The following is a 14,696-nucleotide window of genomic DNA, read 5'->3' as shown; positions in this document are numbered from 1 at the left end:
GCTGTAGAACAGACTTTGAATTGTCTCCTGTGGTCATTTCACTGATGCATTAAAGCAGCTCTTATGCTACACTGGTTACAGAAATACATTAACAATCAATATGGAAGATAAATAAAGTTGTCATTCTTTTGGTGAACATTAAGCCAAAATTATTATTTATTTCTTATTAATACAAATAAATAATATTTCTGCTTTTACAAATTAAATTCCAAGAAAAACAGGGAATTGAGTTTAACAGTTTATTTCTGTTTATTTATTTAAATTTACACACACAAACATTAAATTATGATTCCTGAAAAGTTTGGAGGTTTGATTTTAACACATTTTTAACCCGTTTTCATACTTCAGGTAGCAAAATGAAAATAGTGATAAGAGCAACTTTAAATTGAAATGATGCTTTTAAACCTTTTTAAACGTTTGTTTGTAAACATAAATAGTTTACAAACATTTTATTCATATTTTCAAACTAATTCCCAGTTTCACTTCCATCCACCAGCCAGTCTTCTGACCTTTATCGTCCCAAACATCAGAAGTTTACGTTCTAAAACCTTGTAAACTGGTCATAAAAGGTTTACTGCTTCAGTTTATCTTGCAGTGGAACGTAGAACCGTCTCATCTCGTCTCACACGAACACACAAACATAAAAGAAAGGGTTTCTCTCGGTGTGTTAAATAGAGACACACCTTTGACAACCTCCTCCACTGTGGGTCTGGTTAGAGCCGTAACACACACACACACACACACACACACACACACACACACACACACACACACACACACACACACTGTTTCTGGAGGGGTATGAGGACATTTAAGTTGTGGGTTAAATAAGCTTTTAAACATTTTGTGAAACATTTGTATTTTCTATCTTGCCTTTATTGTCTGTTTGTTGAATTGCAATTATTTATTTACCATTTTTATATCATGAGGGCCACCTTAGAAATAATCTGTCAATTTAAAAGTTTTCCATTTATAAACTTAAATAAAAAAAGATAATTAACACCTTTTTAAATGTTTAATTAGATTTATAAAAGTAATGACTCAGGATTCATGAAGGATTAAGTAACCTGGTAAACATTTAGACTGTTTGATTTCCATTCATTTAATGTTTACAGTTATCATTATTATGAATGATCCTGAAACCACGAGCTGATGTCTGAGCTCAGACTGAAGCAGACTCTCTCCGCTCTGAACCTTTTATACCGGACTATAAAAGGACGACACTTATTAACTCTTGTGTACTCTGTAACTCTACACTACACACACACACACACACACACACACACACACACCAAAGAAACACACACACAAGCACATGTTGAACTTATGGGTGGAGATGAAAGCAGCAGCTCACTGAGTTAAAAAGAAAGTTTGTACAAAGTGATTTCAATGTTTAATAGAAAACAAAACAATAAATCATAGTATAAAAACATGCTAATAATCTCATTTTTGGTTCTATTATTAGAGGCAACAAATTCCAACAAAAATACCAAAAACCAACAATGAACTGATCCTCCTGTAGCAGAACATGATGTCATGTATTCCACACTGTTGCATATGTGAACGTAGAACATGTGTATTAATCCACAGCTGAAAATAGTCCCCAACAAATATACTCCTGTTTGGGAAGTTTTGAAAAATGGGATTTATTGACTTTGACACAAATAAAGCATCACCAGCATTAAAGCTTTAAGTTTACACCAGTAAAGTGAAGTCAAAGCTTCATGTCTTAAAGCTGCAGTCTCTCTCCTGTCCACCAGGGGGCAACTCCTCTGGTTGTATAGAAGTCTATGAGAAAATGACTCTACTTCTCTCTTGATTTATTCCCTCAGTAAACATTGTAAACATGAGTTTATGGTCTCAATCTCTAGTTTCAAGTCTTCTTCAATACAGCATGATGTTCATTTAGTAAATGATGCTCCATTTAGAGTCAAACAGACCATAAAGCAGGGGATGCTTTAGGGCGGGGCTACACACTGATTGACAGGTCCACACCAGAGACGTATACGGAGTCTCTACGTCACTCCTCCTCAGTCCAGATATGGTCACTTCCTGTTCACTGGTTGCTAAAAACAACAACATGGCAACGGAGAAATCACCGACCTTGAGGCTTCAAAACCTCCACAAACCAATGAGTGACGTCACCGTGACCACGTCCACTTCTTATACACAGTTTATGATTCACACGTTTAAAAATGTTCCAAAATGTATTTATGGCACATTTAAGGTTTTTTATTCTGTTTATAAACCAAACTTAATTATACATTAAATACATTCACCCTGAAGATAAAGCACCTCTTACTATGCTTCCTCTCTACCGAGCCACTCGGAGGAGGTCAAAGGTCAACTCTGTGATATCAAAGGCCAGATGCTGATGCGTGGGGTCCAGTAACACCTCGGGTCCTGCAGGCTGTCCGGTGGCGTTCTGAGTGTGTTTGAGGGCGTCCAGCGTGGCGTAGATGACTCTGGACCGCTGCTCCTCTGAGGGCGGGTCGGCCCAGCGGTGACCGGGCAGCGAGGGCGAGTGGAGCAGGAAGTAAACGGACGACATGTAGACTTTGATAAACTCCTGTTTCAGGAAAGACAAGTCTCTCTGCAAACACACACAGAGAGGAACAGGTGAGCTGTCATGGTGGAGACAAAAGCCATGTTACTCGTTCTGTCAGCGCCCTCTACAGGCCAGTACAGGTATCACACACACACACACACACACACACACACACACACACACACACACACACACACACACACACACACACACACACACACACACACACACACACACACACACACACACACACACACACACACACTGACCCTCCGTGCTCGGCTCATGTTGGTCTCAGCGTCCAGCCAGGCACTCTGAAAGAAAACACCAACATTAATTTAATATTGTGCAGTTTATTGAGTGAAGTTGTTGAAAAGCACAGGCAAGGAGAAGAGAGGAGAGGAAACAGGAGACGAGAGGAGAGGAAACAGGAGAGGAGAGGAGAGGAAACAGGAGACGAGAGGAGAGGAAACAGGAGAAGAGATGAGAGGAGAAGGAGACAGAGAGAAGAAGAGAGGAGAAGAGAGGAGAGAAACAGAGACGAGAGGAGAGGAAACAGGAGAAGAGATGAGAGAGGAGAAACAGGAGACGAGAGGAGAGGAAACAGGTGAGAGAGGAAACAGAGAGGAGAGGAAACAGGAGACGAGAGGAGAGGAAACAGGAGAAGAGAGGAGAGGAAACAGGAGACGAGAGGAGAGGAAACAGGAGAAACAGAGAGAGAAAGAGGAGGAGACAGAGGAGAGGAAACAGGAGAGAGAGGAAACAGGAGACGAGAGGAAACAGGAGACGAGAGGAGAGGAAACAGGAGACGAGAGGAGAGGAAACAGGAGAAGAGAGGAGAGGAAACAGGAGACGAGAGGAGAGGAAAGAGGAGACGAGAGGAGAGGAAACAGGAGACGAGAGGAGAGGAAACAGGAGACGAGAGGAGAGGGAACTGGAGAGGAGACAAGAGAGGAGAGGAAACAGGAGAAGAAAGGGTAGAGGAAAGGAGTGGAAACCGAGGAAGAGAGAAAAAACAGAGAGAGAAGAGGAAACAGGAAAAACAGGAGAGAGGAGACAGGAGAGGAGACAAGAGAGGAGAGGAAACAGGAGAAGAAAGGGTAGAGAAGATATTTTTGCTAATAAACAGATGAGATGTGTCACTCTCCTTGAGGAGCTCTTAACCCTGAAACAATTCAATTACTGTCATTTTTAATTCTACACAATATGGATCCCTTTTCCCGGTGGAGGGTTGCACATGCTCAGTAAAGATCGAGCGTGAATACAAACTTTAAGAGCTGAAGTGCAAGCGAGTAGTCTGAATTATCCTGGAAACAGTTTAGTTTGGTGGCGTTAGAGGACGTGGGAGAAACTCAAACTGTTGTTGTGCAGTTTCCATAAATTTGAGAGCGAGGCAGATAAAACAAGGTCGTTTTAGTATCTGAAAAATCTGAAAAATCTCTCTCTTGCATGAGAGCTGAGAGAGTTATTTGATAACAGCTAATAGTTAAAATAATCTGTTTAGGGGAAAGTTAACATTGACTTTGTTCAAAAATTCTACTGTGCACATGAAAAAACTAAACGTTTAACCCTGGATCCTGTTTCAAAAGAGTTCCTGGAGGAAATGCAGACACACTTGTAATTATCAATAATGGTGAATTTACATTTTTTTGCATTAAAACGTTGAGATAGAATAATTAATGACAGAGTTCTAACGAGGCTGACTGACCCTGAGAGCATCCAGCAGGTCCGGCTGGTCCAACAGCTCAGGGAAGGTGGAGAGAACAGGACTGCAGATCAGATCTGAAGCAGAGAGATGTGACGTGGTCATACGAGCACTGTGAAGATCTTCTGATTGGAGGAGAGGAGACGTAAAGGTGAGTGATACCTGCGTTCTGCATGGTCGGCCGGTCCATCAGCAGACAGTCGGCCAGCAGCTGTCTGTGCAGAACCAGCAGGTGGACGCAGCTCAGACAGTGAAGCAGAGTGTCGGGAAGGAGGCTGAAGAGGAAACACAAACACAGACGGCTGTAAAGAACTCCAGAAATGATTCACTGGTTTGTTGGTTCGGCGTTGGAGCTCATCCTCTCACCTGAGCTGCGTCCTCGTCCGGCTGTTGCATGATTTCAACTTCACGATCAGTTTGGGCTGACGTCTGGCCTGAAGCATCTGCTGGAAGACACCGGCTGGAGCTGAGAGGGGAGGAGACAGGAGAGGAAAGAGGAGACGAGAGGAGAGGAAAGAGGAGATGAGAGGAAAGAGGAGATGAGAGGAGATAGGAGAGGAAAGAGGAGACGAGAGGAAAGAGGAGAGGAAACAGAAAAGGAAACATGGGAGGAAACAGGAAGGAGAGGAGAGGTAATAGGAGAGGAAACAGTAAAGGAAAAGGGAGAGGTGAGGTGAGGAATCAGGAGAGGAAACAGGAGAGGAAAGGATTTGTGTTTGACTCCAAAATACAGCATCCTTGAAGCACTCTATTGTGATTGTTTAACATTTAAGACAACAACTCCCATGATCCCACGCTGCTTTATGACATCACCAAAGTCTTTGTTTCTGCTTGAAGACGTTATAAACTGTGAAGCTTCCTCTTACTTCCTCTGGTGACTGAAGCCTCCATCATCACATCCTTCTCATAGGGAGTCCCCCCGCTCACCTGCAGCTCAAAGGTCCTACACACAGGTGAGTTTACCAGATTATTATGGATTATATACAGTGTGTGTGTGTGTGTGTGTGTGTGTGTGTGTGTGTGTGTGTGTGTGTGTGTGTGTGTGTGTGTGTGTGTGTGTGTGTGTGTGTGTGTACCTGTTGGGCAGAGGGTTTCCAGAGTCGTCGGTCAGTTTGAGGAAAGCCCAGCCACAGCTCAGGTCTCCTCTCTCACCTGTGGACTAAAACACACACAGAGGATCAAACACTGTTCATCACCTGTGTGCTCCTTAAAGACAACGCTTCATCTGTGATTCCATATGTCTGATCTGCACTGATTATCACTGTGTGTGTGTGTGTGTGTGTGTGTGTGTGTGTGTGTGTGTGTGTGTGTGTGTGTGTGTGTGTGTGTGTGTGTGTCCTCACATTGCGTATGAAGGAGACTCCCAGTTCAAACAGGATGCCGAGGTCAGGAGAGGTGGAGCTGCAGCGGAGGAAACAGTCTCCGTCTAGGAGGGCCGGTAGGACTCCGGACATCTGCAGAACACAGAGATGATCGGGTTCTTTATTTAAGCTCCTCAGGTTCAGATCTGAGTTTCCTCTCATGCTCTTCTGATGTGAACGTACTCGTGGAGAGAAGCTCCAGGTTTTGGGGCTCTTGGAGTTGTAGGTCGCTCTCACTGTGTGGATGTTACTCAACACCTGAAACACAAACAGTTAAAGTCTGAATAAGAGTTCTGCTCTTCATAATGTAGTCGTGTCATGAATGAATAAGAGTTTAACTGATACACGAGTCTTTAACAAGTCAAGGAGATGAATCATCTACTGAAACACGGCCACAGAGAGGAGTCAGCATGGAGTTTATCAGGTAAGGAAGTGACCAGAAGGAGAGGAAGAAGAGAAGCAGGTGAGGAAACAGGAGGGGAGAGGAAAGAGGAGAGGAAACAGGAGATGATAAGAGAGGAGAGGAAACAGGAGAGGAAGCAGAAGAGGAGAAGAAAGGAGAGGAAACAGGTGAGGGAAAGGGAGAGCAGAGGAGAGGAAACAGAAGAAGAGGAGAGAAACAGGAGAGGAAAAGAGAGGAGAGGAAACAGAGATGAGAGGAGAGGAAAGAGGAGATGAGAAGAGAGGAGAGGAAACAGGAGATGAGAATGGAGGAGAGGAAACAGGAGATGAAAAGAGAGGAGAGGAAACAGGAGAGGAAACAGGAGATGAAAAGAGAGGAGAGGAAACAGGAGAGGAAAGGAGAGGAAACAGGAGATGAGAAGAGAGGAGAGGAAACAGGAGATGAGAAGAGAGGAGAGGAAACAGGAGATGAAAAGAGAGGAGAGGAAACAGGAGAGGAAACAGGAGATGAGAGGAGAGGAAAGAGGAGAGGAAAGAGGAGAGGAAAGAGGAGATGAGAATAGAGGAGAGGAAACAAGAGAGAGAAGGGGAGGAGAGAGGAACAGGAGAGGAGAAAACAGGAGAGGACAAGAGGGAGAGGAGGAAACAGGAGAGGGACAGGAGAGAGAGGAAAAAGAAGAGGAGACAGGAGAGGGAGAGGAGAGGAGGAACAGGACAGGAAACAGGAGAGGATAGGAGAGGAAATGATAATAATGAATTAAGTAAACAGCATTAATTAAATAGTTTCCAGGCTGCAGAGAGTTGTATTGTTGTTGTCCGTAGAGTGAGTTGTGTAGAGTGAGTTGTGTAGAGTGAGTTGTGTAGAGTGAGATGTGTAGAGTGAGTTGTGTAGAGTGAGTTGTGTAGAGTGAGTTGTGTAGAGTGAGTTGTGTAGAGTGAGTTGTGTAGAGTGAGTTGTGTAGAGTGAGTTGTGTAGAGTGAGTTGTGTAGAGTGAGTTGTGTAGAGTGAGTTGTGTAGAGTGTGTTGACCTGAGTTCCATCGAAGGCACAGAGCCGGACGTGTCGGCTGAGGACGTGAACTCCGACCCCGGGAGTTGGAATCATCCTGCAGCTCCACAAACTGAAGCAAACACAAGTCCTGACCTGCCGAGCTCGAACCTACCGGAGACAGAGAGACGTGTTTAGAAACACCCGGCATTAATCTGCATCTTATTGATCGATTGATCTCCGATCAGTCAGAACACATCTGGAGGAGGTCTGTACGAGAACGTGTCCAAACTCACTCTCTGGTGCAGATGCCTCAATGTTTAAAAAGGCCCATAAAGGTCTATTACCATTTGATAATAGACCCAGTTTGTATTGATTAGAGCTTCAGCAATTAGTGGACTAATCGCCTAATTGATCAACAGAAAAAATAATCATCACTTACCAATCGTTAAAGTAATTTGTCATGCAAACAAATGCAGAAAAAAAACAGATTTCAGCCTCTTAATTTTCCCCCAAAACTGTTAAAATACATGCACAGTCATAATAAACTTTTTGAAGCAGACCTCAGATATGGAGACGTCCTGCTTTTCTCTATTTCATATCAAATTAAACTGAATATACGTTGGTTTTATACAAAACGAGACATTTAAAGACATCAACGTGGAATTTAAAAAAAACTAGGATGGACATTTTCACCATTTTCTTGCAAAAAAGAATTTCTCACGTCACAGAATCTGGTTATAGTGAATCTGTGTGTTTTTAATTATCAGGCTGTCTGTTGGTTTTGTTCTGTTGCCGACGACGATGATCACATGTTTTTAGATTATATATTAACTCAGGAGTGAACGGAGCCAGAGAGACGGACTCACCCTGCCGGTGTCTGGATCCAGGAAGAGGTCGCTAAAGGAGAGCTGTGATTGGCTGAGCTCAGGCTGAACATAGTGACTCCCTCTGTACGTCATACCTGGAAACAGACACAAAAACACTGTTATATTATATCACTTTTATTGATTAGTTAAAGAAGATCAGATACTTATAGTGGTGGAGGAAATGTTCTCACTTAGAATCTGCATGTGTGTGTGTGTGTGTGTGTGTGTGTGTGTGTGTGTGTGTGTGTGTGTGTGTGTGTGTGTGTGTGTGTGTGTGTGTAACGACCTTCCTCCACCAGCAGTTTATTGAGAGATGACGGTCTGAATCCTGAAGGTATAGCCCCCATGGCAGAGAGCACATCTGTAGCATCAATCTGTCACACACACACACACACACACACACACACACACACACACACACACACACACACACACACACACACACACACACACACACACACACACATATATACAATTCAAACATTGTGTATTTGATGTTCGTAGAGAGTAAAATCAGCAGCAGTGGTTGTAGATATCGACCTCGGTCAGAGCTTTTCTCACGGTGCTCCAGTTGGCATGTACAGAACTGTTGAAGAAGAAGAACGGAGGAATTCAGATCAAACTGATTGATAATTAATTAATATTCCTCATGCAGATAGAAGGCTGTCTTTCATTTTCATTTGAAGGTCTACTATTATATATCCGCCATATTTCTACGGTAGCCCAGAGCGGACAAACCACACGCTGTCAGAGGAGTGTTCAGTTGGATGCAGTTTACCACCTCACCACTAGATGTCACTTAATCCTTCACACTGCTCCTTTAACACTAACGAGTTACTTTTGAATCAAATTCTGCAAATAGTAGAACAAAAAACCTCTGTTTCTCTCCGCCATCAGTCAGATCTTCACCATCTTGTTCGTCCTCGTCATCATCATCATCATCATCATCATCATCATCGTCGTCGTCTTCATCGTCAACACCGGAGCCCATCTGAGAAGTGAGTGGTTTTAACCAGGGATGCACAGATCATACTTTTGACTTGATACAGACACAAAGGCTTTGAGTATCGGCTGATACCGAGTACCAAACTGATACCAGTGATTAATCAATAAGTTGTATGTATGAGACAGGCAGCAACCTCTGGTTCCTTGCTAAACCTGCATTCTCTCTCCTGTCCACCAGGGGGCGACTCCTCTGGTTGTATAGAAGTCTATGAGAAAATGACTCTACTTCTCTCTTGATTTATTCCCTCAGTAAACATTGTAAACATGAGTTTATGGTCTCAATCTCTAGTTTCAAGTCTTCTTCAATAGTAAATGACTCCATTTACAGTCAAACAGACCATGATTGACAGGTCCCTACTGTCCATATATGGTCAAATGACAGACACAACACACTATCTGATACCGTGTGTGTGTGTGTGTGTGTGTGTGTGTGTGTGTGTGTGTTTGTGTGTTTGGAACATTAAGATGCTGCTCCATTTTGATGCAAATAAAAACAAAATGAAATCAGACCAAAAATAGAACGTCAATGATACCTTGTGGCATTACCCCCATTGTTAAGTAGTGACAATAAGTTGTATGTATAAGACAGGCAGCAACCTCTGGTTCCTTGTTTTAGTTATTAAGGAGGAGATTATGTGTTCTGCTAAAGCCAATCTCATTTCTAGTGGAACCATTAGCTTAACATTTTTCTGTGCTTTCTATGGCCGCAAACACCGAGAACAAGCGTAAAAACTCCTGTTCTGACAAGTGAATCCAAAGCTTCCTGTGTTAAAGCTGCATTCTCTCTCCTGTCCACCAGGGGGCGACTCCTCTGGTTGTATAGAAGTCTATGAGAAAATGACTCTACTTCTCTCTTGATTTATTCCCTCAGTAAACATTGTAAACATGAGTTTATGGTCTCAATCTCTAGTTTCAAGTCTTCTTCAATACAGCATGATGTTCATTTAGTAAATGATGCTCCATTTACAGTCAAACAGACCATAAAGCACCTTTATCACAGATATCTGCTCCAGCTATTTGAGTCAGAATCGCCGACAGAAACTGCCAAAGATTTCGAGTTTCACCAGATTAAAGTAACAAGACAAAGGAGGTTCAGCAGCTTGTTTCACCTTCAGGTAGGTTTTTGGAACCACTCCTCTGTTGCCTTTTGCGTCCTGAGCGAGCCACCATCCATCTGCTGTCCTCCTGATGATCCTCAACACCTCCCCTCTCTGAGAACAGACACATACCTTCACTGATCACTGATGTATTACTAACAAACAGACTTTATCTGCTCATAATGAAACAATTTCTTCTGTTAATAATTTAAAATAAAATAAGTTTTGATGCGCAAGAATAAATAAATGTCTGTGTTTTTTCTCTGTGTCTGAAACAGGAAGTGCTTCACCTGAACTGACAGATCTCCTTCCTGTTCTCCTCTGAAGTCACTGAGCGCTGTGTAGATGTCAGGCTTCACAGTTTGCTTCTCATCTTCTTCATCGCCTTCAGCATCACTGTCGTCGCTGCTGTCTTCGTCTTCATCGTCCTCCTCGTTATCTTCCTTTGAAACATCTCTGTGGATCAAAACATGGTGACATGAAAAGATACGTTCTTTGTTTTTACTTCTTAAACCTCAAAAACACTGAGTGTCAAAGTTCAAACTAACTGGATGTGATGAATTTAAAAGGCAGACCTATTGTTTGCTGTTATTTTGTATTTGTTCTATATCAGACCGTAGCTTCCCACTGGAGTTTGTTAGGTTTTAAAATCCCTACATTCACATTTTTGTTGAAGTACATATGTTTTACAGGCCTTCCAAATCTTTTCTTCCACGTGACCTGACGTATCACCTACACTAACTTGATGGCGTTCGGTACACTCCAAGTTTGGAGAAGCAGACAGGAGAACCAACAGAAATGAACTGAAGACGCCACTTTAGTTCTGATCCAAAAGTCATACAATCACATAATTAAATTAACTGATTGAGTCTGATAAAAACCAGTAACTCCTGTGTTCTATGAGGTAAAATTACTGGTTTTGCCAAAGGAGTCTTGTGTCTTGAAGGGAGGATAGGATACGGAAAAGTAAAGAGGTGAAAATATTCTAAATATAGAAATGATATTGAGCTAAAAAAACTTGACCGCGGTCATGTCTGTTTTCTTTCTCTGCAGGTAACTCTCCGCTCACTGACCCGGCAGCAGAGCTGGGTCCTGGTGGTGAAAGCTCCAGAGAGAGGGTGTTCAAACGCTCCAGGATGTTCTGCAGTCGTGTCTCCTCTTCCTGCTTCCTCTGGTCGTAGTTCCCCACCGGAGCCAGCTCATCCGCCTGGAAAACCAAGAAACAAAAGACAACGTCAAGCGTGAGGGAATCTACAGAACAATACAAGATCGGTAAGTTCTTATGGGCTCATTTACATATTGGCTTTGAAAATGGTGTTTTATCTATTTAATTAATAATGTACAGCAGTGTGTAAATGTTGTCATATTCCTGTCATTGACGCTCAGAGGTCCCATCTCTTCAAGAAGTACGACCCTGAGCCTTCCTCTTCGTATTAGTTTGCTGCACTTATTATATTCATATTAGTTTGTTTCACTTATTGTATTCGTATTAGTTTGTTGACTTGTATTCATATTAGTTTGTTTCACTTATTGTATTCATATTAGTTTGTTTCTGTACTTTTGCTCTGGTTTATGCTTTAAGATGCTTGTTTAAGAAAGGAGATGCACTTATGACTTCTGGTGACTAGTAGTTCTCTTGAATACCTATGTTGAATACACTTCCTGTAAGTCGCTTTGGATAAAAGCGTCTGCTAAATGACTGTAATGACTGTAATGTAATGTAATGTGATGTAATGTAATGTAATGTAATGTAATTGAATGGATCACCTCACTGTCAACACTGAACCACAACCATCAGTCTTTTAATAAGCAATAGGTGAATCCAAATGCTGAATCTGAATTTTTTCCAATTGGGAAAACATAAACTTTATTTGAGACCATGAATAATGTAAATTCAAGGGCTAAAAACAGCTGATATATGGAGTAGAAATGAATATATATTACAAATAAATAATCCACATGTTAACAGACAGTAAAGCACATTAACCTTGGTCAGTTTCATCAGTGTCCTTTGTATCTTCTCTGCACACATCTGCAGTTCTTGACATCTGTTTGGATTTGGACAATTAGAAAAAAGAAAAAATCACTTCATAAATTACAAATGTGATGCAAAGATAAGAAGGAATAAACACAGAGTCCCTGCAGGGGTCTCACCTCCGACAGGCCTCCTCACAGGATGCATCCTGACTCTGCACGTCCTTCTGCAGCCTGTCCACCTGGATCAATGACAACAATGAGCAGGTGACCGGTGTGTAGTGTGTAGTGTATAGTGTGTATAGTGTATAGTATAGTGTGTATGTGTGTATAGTGTGTATTGTATAGTATAGTGTGTACCTGCTGTGTGACGTAGTCTACTTCTCTGTGTGTGTATAGTATAGTGTGTATTGTGTACAGTGTATAGTGTGTAGTATAGTGTGTAGTATAGTGTGTAGTGTGTATAGTGTGTAGTATAGTGTGTATTGTGTACCTGCTGTGTGACGTAGTCTACTTCTCTCTGTGTGTAGTATAGTGTGTAGTATAGTGTGTAGTATAGTGTGTATATATAACCTGCTGTGTGACGTGGTCCAGCTCTCTGTGTATAGTGTGTATAGTATAGTGTGTTAGTGTCTGTGTATATAGTGTGTAGTGTATGTATAGTGTGTATAGTGTATAGTGTGTGTATAGTGTATAGTGTGTAGTGTAGTATAGTGTGTATATAGTGTGTACCTGTGCTGTGTGACGTGGTCTACTTCTCTCTGTATTGTCTGCAGAGCTCCTCTTCTTCTCTGTGTGTATAGTGTGTATTGTGTGTATAGTGTATAGTATAGTGTATAGTGTGTAGTATAGTGTATAGTGTGTAGTATAGTGTGTAGTATAGTGTGTATAGTGTGTACCTGCTGTGTGACGTGGTCTACGTCTCTGTGTATTGTCTGCAGAGCTCCTCTTCTTCTCTGTGTGTATAGTGTGTATTGTGTAGTATAGTGTGTATAGTGTAGTGTATAGTGTGTAGTATAGTGTATAGTATAGTGTGTGTATTGTGTAGTATAGTGTGTATATAACCTGCTGTGTGACGTGGTCTACGTCTCTGTGTATTGTCTGCAGAGCTCCTCTTCTTCTCTGTGTATAGTGTATATAGTATAGTGTGTATTGTGTAATATAGTGTGTAGTATAGTGTGTATTGTGTAGTATAGTGTGTAGTGTGTATAGTGTGTAGTATGTGTGTATAGTGTGTAGTATAGTGTGTAGTATAGTGTGTATATAACCTGTGTGTGACGTGGTCTACGTCTCTGTGTATTGTCTGCAGAGCTCCTCTTCTTCTCTGTGTATAGTGTGTATTGTGTATATAGTGTGTAGTGTGTAGTATAGTGTGTATAGTGTATAGTGTGTAGTATAGTGTATATAGTGTGTATAGTATAGTGTGTATATAACCTGTTGTGTGACGTGGTCTACGTCTCTGTGTATTGTCTGCAGAGCTCCTCTTCTTCTCTGCGGCATCTGAAGGCTGTTCATGTTCATGAGTCAGCTGGTCGCCTGACTACCGCTACACTTCCGCTGGTCGCTAGGCAACCGGGTTCCTCCTCAGGCTCGGGGTTAAATCAATGTTCTAAAATTAGATTATTTTTTTTTAAATACACTCTGTATTTATTGTTTGTTGAATAATGTAACAAAATACGTGTGGTTTAATATTTTTATATTTTTATATTTTTTGTTCATGTACATGACCCGGATGTAACCGCGGTTGGCGGTACTTGAGCGCCACCTACCGGCCCGGAGGATGCACTGACACGCTTTAAGGTCATGGATGGAGATTTAGGAACATTTTTGATTTTTTTCAGATTTCCCTTTAACTCTAGCAGCTAATTAATTGTTATGTCCTTCACATTCGTTCCCACAAAATTTTATAATAATAATAAAAAAATATTATATCTGCTTAAATTGATTATTTCAGTGCAAACACTGTCAAACAATCATATTTGCCATAATGCCTCTCAATAGAGGGTTTTCTAATGTTGTTTTTCTTCCCATGTTACAGCAAAAACTGTGACCAGAAACCTCTGAAACGTTAGTTATTCATTGAACACACATTAAGGAAACATACTATATCTCGCAGAGAATACGGACCTAGGGCCTATAACATAATACAATATAATCACTTTCAAAATAAATGAAACATGAATAAAAAAGGGGTAATTATAAATGAATATATACAAATGTTTAAAAAAAATAATCTAATTTCTTAATCACAGGCATTTTTAAGAACAGAAAACAAAGAGCAGCAATCAGTTCAAAAGTAAAGGGAATAAATCAAATCAATTCAACTCATATATGAACCAAACAAAGGCTGAGTTTACTATTTCTCAACTTGATAAAATAAATATATTTGCCAATAACAATGGTCATATAACTCAAGTCAGAAATACATGAGTTTAAATTATCCATATAAAAAATATGAGATGTCAAAAGTTGGAATTTAATTTACCATAAATTATAACCAATTTTTATATCTACCCATCATATTTCTCACACTGGGCATGATAATAAATACCCATTAAATTAACCTTTTTGTTATATATTTAGCAACTGGGTAAACCTTATGATTTATTTTGAAATTAGTTTATTTGACCTTGGTGGAAATAGGGCATTTAATTAATTCATAATGTGAATTATCCACAATAACCCATACATAATAAATAAGATAAGATAAGATAAAATAAGATAATCCTTTATTAGTCCTGCAGCGGG

The 14,696-nt window shown here is 41.0% G+C and overlaps 1 protein-coding gene across 1 annotated transcript; it reads right to left on the bottom strand.

The window, feature by feature from the left end:
* Nucleotides 1-1,438: 1,438 nt before the first annotated feature.
* Nucleotides 1,439-13,574, bottom strand: nphp1 (nephronophthisis 1). Its single transcript, XM_054599885.1, has 20 exons — nucleotides 13,383-13,574; nucleotides 12,129-12,190; nucleotides 11,962-12,022; nucleotides 11,048-11,181; nucleotides 10,265-10,430; nucleotides 9,987-10,088; nucleotides 8,748-8,863; nucleotides 8,413-8,458; nucleotides 8,159-8,246; nucleotides 7,873-7,967; nucleotides 7,046-7,174; nucleotides 5,798-5,872; nucleotides 5,597-5,707; nucleotides 5,330-5,412; nucleotides 5,120-5,196; nucleotides 4,620-4,719; nucleotides 4,416-4,528; nucleotides 4,257-4,330; nucleotides 2,818-2,862; nucleotides 1,439-2,593 (listed from the first exon to the last, which is right to left on the bottom strand). The coding sequence occupies exons 1-20, from the start codon at nucleotides 13,467-13,469 to the stop codon at nucleotides 2,315-2,317; spliced, it is 2,043 nt and encodes a 680-aa protein (XP_054455860.1). The 5' UTR covers nucleotides 13,470-13,574; the 3' UTR covers nucleotides 1,439-2,314.
* Between the last annotated feature and the right edge of the window lie 1,122 nt (nucleotides 13,575-14,696).

This window comes from Anoplopoma fimbria, chromosome 6 (assembly GCF_027596085.1).
Source record: "Anoplopoma fimbria isolate UVic2021 breed Golden Eagle Sablefish chromosome 6, Afim_UVic_2022, whole genome shotgun sequence".
Taxonomy (NCBI): domain Eukaryota; kingdom Metazoa; phylum Chordata; class Actinopteri; order Perciformes; family Anoplopomatidae; genus Anoplopoma; species Anoplopoma fimbria.
Note: the sequence above shows the minus strand (reverse complement) of the source record. Positions and strands in the feature narration are given on the sequence as shown.

What these genes read in the sequence shown, in the direction of transcription:
- nphp1 (XM_054599885.1), bottom strand. Translation starts at nt 13,469, where the DNA reads ATGAACATGAACAGCCTTCAGATGCCGCAGAGAAGAAGAGGAGCTCTG. An exon ending in CACTGATGAAACTGACCAAG is followed by an intron (nt 11,182 to 11,961) that starts GTTAATGTGCTT and finishes TTGGTTTTCCAG; the next exon opens with GCGGATGAGCTGGCTCCGGT. An exon ending in GCCGACCATGCAGAACGCAG is followed by an intron (nt 4,331 to 4,415) that starts GTATCACTCACC and finishes TCTCTGCTTCAG; the next exon opens with ATCTGATCTGCAGTCCTGTT.